The 6542-nt window shown below is 31.3% G+C and overlaps 1 protein-coding gene across 1 annotated transcript; it reads right to left on the bottom strand.

Annotated features, from left to right (window-relative positions):
* On the bottom strand, positions 1-3898 carry LOC123199475 (SRSF protein kinase 1-like). The gene is made up of 4 exons (XM_044614498.1): positions 3506-3898; positions 1107-1889; positions 639-686; positions 1-556 (listed from the first exon to the last, which is right to left on the bottom strand). The coding sequence occupies exons 1-4, from the start codon at positions 3686-3688 to the stop codon at positions 215-217; spliced, it is 1356 nt and encodes a 451-aa protein (XP_044470433.1). The 5' UTR covers positions 3689-3898; the 3' UTR covers positions 1-214.
* Positions 3899-6542: the final 2644 nt, after the last annotated feature.

Raw genomic sequence — 6542 nt, 5'->3', positions numbered from 1 at the left:
TTGCAGTTAAACTTTTCTCTCGTGTCATTTCCTCACAACGTACATTACTATTTTACATTTTAGTAAATCATTAGTCAAAAAATGATCTTATTAAAAATATAACAAACAAAAAAATGACAATCACAAATATACTCATACAGGAGGAATGAGATGAGCTTGACTCTGGTAGCGGTAGTGGTAGTGGTAGTGGTGTGTCAGCACTGCAAAACTTTCTTCATTTACCCACACTAATCTGAAGTTTGCTCATTCCAACGTTCACCGTCTCCTTGTCCAGCTTCTCCTTCTCCATGTTAGGCTCATTTTTCTTTTCGTTTTGATTAGTATTCGTGGGAATGAGCCACGGATGCTGTAGACACTGCTGTGCTGTTGGTCTCTTCTCCGGTGTAAAATCAAGAATGGGACACAGAAACTCAGACAACTCACGAGCATCAGTCTCAGAGAATTTATACTTTTCAATAAGCAATCGATCAAGTGGCCAGAACTTCAGCCTCCGAATCCTCTTAAGATCCCCATGCCGATCAAAATAATCCTTTGATCGGGTTCCTCCTATAGCTATCTGCTCATATTCGCATGAGAGGAGAAATGGCATTAAGGTACACAAATAATAATGGAAAATACTGTGGCTATAATCTGCTTACCTTTCGAGGCATCTTTCCAAGGAGTTCCATCATGAGAGCAAGGTGATCCTAAAATCAACCCAAGAACACTTCTTCAGCATCTAATACAGACAGTTTCTTTGTTGTTTTCTCTTTCACCCAGGGCAGCAAAGAGGGTGTGTTCATCATAATGTAAACAACGTAAAACAGATTTACAGGAAAGATGCTTTAAAATTTACCAGACTAATCAACAAAAAATTTGACATATTAATAACAAACGACCTTTTTTTGCAGATTTAAATAAATACCAAGTGATTTTTATGGTAGATCACGTGGTTTAACGATTAGGATTTCTCTCATTTGATAACCAAAGGTTAGCCACAGCATAAACAGAAATCAGTGTGCTATAATACAATATCCAGATGAAGACTTTTACCAGGGAACACGGCATTTAAAGAGAAACTTATAGCCCAGCAAAAATATCAATTAATTAATAGAATGCCTTCTTACCTCATCTTCACTATAGCCTTGTCCACTCCTGGGAGCAAATAACATGTCCCCAGTAGCAAGTTCAAAAGCTGTGCAAGCAAATGACCACATATCAGAAGGAAAGGAATATCCTGAACCAAGTACGACTTCAGGAGCTCTATACTGCCTTGTTTGAATTTCTTCTGCAAATGGCTTGTCTGCCCAACATGCATTTCCAAAGTCCACAACCTTGCACCTAACATCAATCCCATCCATAGATCGCTCAGGCTTTGTTGCTTGCACCCCTCCCACTGAAGTTCTTCTTGAAATTTTGGCAACTGCTCTCCTAGCCCTCCTCTTCAACCTTTTCTCAATAAGATTCATGGTAGCTCCACCGTTTAGGCTTCCCTCTGGCTTTTCAAGAATTGGACTGTGTCCAGACCTAATTGGGTCCTTGGAAGGATCAATGGTTGAACAGAGAAGAATATTTTCCGGTTTTAGGTCGGTGTGTAATATACCTAGTTCTCTATGCAAGTAATCCAGGCCTGTCAAAATGCATTTGCAAATCTCCCTAACTTTATTCAATTCAAGACCTTTGTAGTGGTTGTACTTGATCAACCGAAGTAAGCTATCACCTAAAAATTCAAGGACCATGCAAAGATGCTGCCCGTTTGGCCCTGAAAGCTTGAAGTGGTCAATCAGTCGCACAACAAACTTGGAATGAGAGGGGTCACCATCAGCAATAACTGAAAGGATTCCAATCTCATGCAGAGCAGCCTGAGCAAATTCTGCAGCACTTTTTTGTATCTTAACAGCAACATAACTCTGAAAAAAGCAAAATACAAAAATAAGGAACCAGATATACAAAATTTTACTCCCTTGCTGGGAAATGAAGAAGAATGTTCTTATGAAAAAATGGAGAAGAATGCAAGCATAAATAATATATTTTCCATAATACTTTCTAATTTTACATTAATGTACGAAGAAAATGGAAGCAATAAAATAATAGGGTGATCCTTAAGTATTTTAGCTAGGGGCTTCTGTTAGTGATCACTTGGGAACACCATATTTATTACATAGATGTAAAAGCCAAGTAAAAAATGCAATGACTGGATTCCTAAATTTATTTGCTGTCACCTTTTTGAATAATAATATGCTCTGAATTCCAATAAAGGAATAATTTCAAGCAAGTGTCTTATTTATGGTTATGCCATTAATTAAAAATTCACCATATTCTATCTGTGATGAACTATATAAATTACCAATATGAAGAAATGAAAATTTTAATGCTTTAAAAGAAGACACCGTGGCCAAATATTCGATGCCCTACAATCTACACTGATATACAACATAATTTTGCATTAAGCAACATTGTTTACTCTGTGTTTTGACTTATTTTCATTAATCACGACATCTCTAGGAAGTTGCAGACAAAGATTATTGTAAATACCCATAGAGTTGCTTCATATTTAATCAACAAAACTAAGATGGGAATCGCATTATGAAACGCATAGAAGTTTAAATATTCACTTGCCCGTTATCAAACATGTCACAAAATAGATACACAAAACATAAAAATACTTGTTAAGTATAAAACCAAGTATATCATTTTTGTCCATAGGGATATCAGTCAGATCATCATTTAACATTAGCATTGATCTCGTCATCTACAATTAATAAACCTAAACTACATACAAAATTATTTAATAATTATTAAAATTTTAATAATGAAGATCTATGCATCAGAATCTATATACACTCAACAAAAATATATCCAAACTTATCAAATCCATCTTGAATTACAAAAATGAAATGATTTCAAAGAGCATTATGATACAGCCACAGTGACGTTACCGCTAACTAACAATTATCTTAACAAAATGACTGTAAATTCCGGTAACAGTACGGAATCATGCATCATCTTCCTAAATCATATCATAATCATAACAAATAAAATCCAACAACAAAACAAGAAACGAATCCAACATTAATCAAAACACTGAAATGATTTTCACGCAGTTCATAGAGGGACAACATATAAAGAAGAGAGCATTATGATAAAACCGAAGTAATATTACTTATAACTAACAATTATCTTAACAAAATTATTGTAAATTCCGGTAACGGAACCGAGGTCACGCATCATCTTCATAAATCATATCATAACGTAACACATAAAATCTAAAAGCAAAACAAGAAACGAATCCACCACTAATAAAAAAACTGAAATGATTTTCACGACGTGGTATAATCAAAAGAGCATTATGATGCAGCTGCGGTAACAATACCGTTAACTAACAATTAACTTTAACAAAATGTTCGTATATTCTGGTTAAAGTACCGGGATCACGCATCATCTTCCCAAATCATATCACAGTCGCAACAAATAAATAAATCCAAAAACAAAACAAGAAATGAATTAAATCAAACACAAAACGTACTGAGGTTTGAGTATCGTAAGCGAGCCAGACAGTAGAGAATTGTCCCCAACCGAGCTTCCTCTGAGCTATATAACGACCGGAAGCAAACGGATCGCCGATTCTAACGGCATGGTAACCTCCTTTCCGATAGGAATCGATTCCCTCATCGTCTTCCTCCGAACCTGATGACGACGAACACGACATCGTGTATAAATCAACCGTGTAATTTGATTATCAGTTTAAAATTTGTTCGAATGAATTTCGTTTGTTATGATTTTGAAGATTTAAAAGGACAAAAACGAGAAATATGATTGGGAGAGCAGTTTCGAGTTTATGCTCTGCTTTTGGTTTTCCTGCTTTTTTGCGAGCTCTGTGGTTTGGCGTGGGATTCAATAGTGCATCACTCTTTTCTTTCTTTTTTTAACTTTCGTATTTGCCCTTTTTTTAAGTTGAATTTTTCGGCTTCCTATTTTGACCCTCATTGCCAAGTGTAGGGTTGGTTGCTTGGTTACGTGGCAATGTTACGTATTTTTATTGCGCAAATCCTATTCCCACATGAACTTAGATGGAATGACATTTTTCATCTTTAAATTTTAAAAATCTATTTTTATCCTGCATTAAATTTGTTAACGAAATTGGTCAGTTTTTTTAAGTCAAAAATACTTTTATGTCTAAGTTATATAACAATTTCTCTTCAAAAATTTATATATTTTTCATTAACGTCTAGTTATTAATAATAAAAACTAAAAGTTATAAAGTGTTTTCAATTTGATTGATTCTTTCTTATTAGTATCACCTTTGTAATATCACAATTAACCATTCAATTTCTCGTAACTATATAATCTGGTTGTTGTTGTGTTTTTAATATTGTGCACTTATTGACATTATCGCTCATCTTTAGTATTAGCTTCATTTTAGTTAGATTTTATCATTTTCACCAATTTTAAAATGTCTTATTAACTAGACAAATTATAAGTGTCCAAATCCACAAACTACTCTATAAATGTTTTTCAATGATAAAAAAGAGAAAGAAGAAATATTAAACAAAAAAGAAAAATATAAAAAAATCAAGTATTTAAACTGAAAATATAATTTGTTTATATTATTAATGATGTATGTTATATCAACCTTATTAGATATCATATAAAATAACTAAAATAGCTTTTAAGCGGTAAAAACCTATCATATAACTTTGATAAATTGATTTTAAAAAAATTAGGATTGTCAAACTTAATATTAAGAAAAGCCATTCATCAAAGTTTAGGTGGGACATAGTCATTTTGCCTTTCCATTAGGTAGGCTGTTGTGACTTGTCATCAAATATCTTGCGCAAGATTGGTCTGATGGGTGATGCTTGCAAGCCAACTGCTTTCATGATTAATAAATTCATTTGCATTATGGTTTTGAGGGTATATATGGTATTTAGCTTTTAGAAACACGTGCCAAAATATTTGATAATTTAATTTTATTGACTCCTATTAAAAGTGCTAAATTATCTCTTTATTCGAAATTTTGAGTAATGAATTAAATTATTTTTAAAACTTTTTTTTTTTGGTTATTTATACACAATCATATTATCGATTCTAACAATTTTATTTCATATGTAAAATTATACTTTTAATTTTATGTATACAAATTTATATCAAGAATCTCCTGGATATATTATATATACAACAACCCACTTTAATTCTTGAAAAAAAAAAAAATTGGTGGGGCAATAAAAAAATTTGTAAAAGACACAAAAGAGCCCTGTTTAGACCTGGCTGGTTAATAATAAATTCATGGACTTACCATTTATTTCCCAAATGATAAATAATATAGAATTAATACATATATATATATATATATATATATATATATATATATATATATATACACATACACACACACCAATTTAAACATGTGATTATATTATTTTGAAATAAAAATAATATAATATTACCCTTAAACTATACCAGATGATGGGTTTCAAATTTCTTATATTTTCTTTCTTTAATGACAATCAGAATAAGTCAAACGATTTTGTAGCGAACTTATCATCTATATGAATACTTAATATTTGTAATTATAAATGAAAATATTTATAATTAAGGTTGCAATTCATTTTGTATTTTTTGTGATTATAACTAGACCGCATTATTTCGGTCTGCTATGGTCAATGTCACACTTGGAAGTACTATCATGACCATTTAGAATAATATCTACTCACTTAAGTTTAATTCAAATAAAAAAATTATTTTACTTAGATTTGTCAAACCAAATTTAAAAATAATTTAGGATCAACGCAATCCTTAAGTTTGAAGTTTAAAACCTTATTTGAGTTCATGATTCAACTTTTGTAACTTTAGTTTATTACACATTAATAAAATGATGTTATTTTATTTAATAATAAATAAAATAAAATCGTTTTGATAATTACTTAATATGACTTAAATCGAATAATGAGTTAAACTCGAATTAAATAGAGTCATTTTTCTTACTTACGAGTCAAACAAAATCAAACTCGAAAAAATGTATCTTTTTTATTTGAACTCAACTCAAATAAAATCTAAATGAAGTTGAGTCAAGTTAAATCAAACTGATTGAGATTTTAAAACTAAACTAAATTAATTTGGGTCTAACTCTAATGGTATCCGTTATTGTTTCAAATTAATTTTCAAAGATATAAGTTTGCATTAAAGTGATATAAATAATATTAACTCATAACATAGTTTTGTAAATCAATGAAAATACCTAAAAATGGTGGTAAAACTAACTTTTGAATTTCAATGGTTTGGATGGAAAAATAAATTTAAAAAAAAGGACACTAATACTATATAGTAATTTGATTATTAAAAATAATGTATCACACGTGATAAAAATTTTATTTTATCTATAGTTGAAAATCATCTATTCATTACCGTAGGTAAACAAATAATTAAATCATTTGGATACGTAATTTTGTTGTTACTGTTTGTTCTCACCCACCAAACGACAACGTTCTGGGCAGACCATACCTTCCTGCGCGTGGCGAATGACATCAAGCCAACTATCGGCATCTCCAAGGACATTTTTGGGC

Source organism: Mangifera indica, chromosome 16 (assembly GCF_011075055.1).
Source record: "Mangifera indica cultivar Alphonso chromosome 16, CATAS_Mindica_2.1, whole genome shotgun sequence".
In the NCBI taxonomy this organism is placed as follows: Eukaryota; Viridiplantae; Streptophyta; class Magnoliopsida; order Sapindales; family Anacardiaceae; genus Mangifera; species Mangifera indica.
The sequence above is the reverse complement of the archived record's forward strand: the minus strand, read 5'-3'. Positions and strand labels throughout refer to the sequence as shown.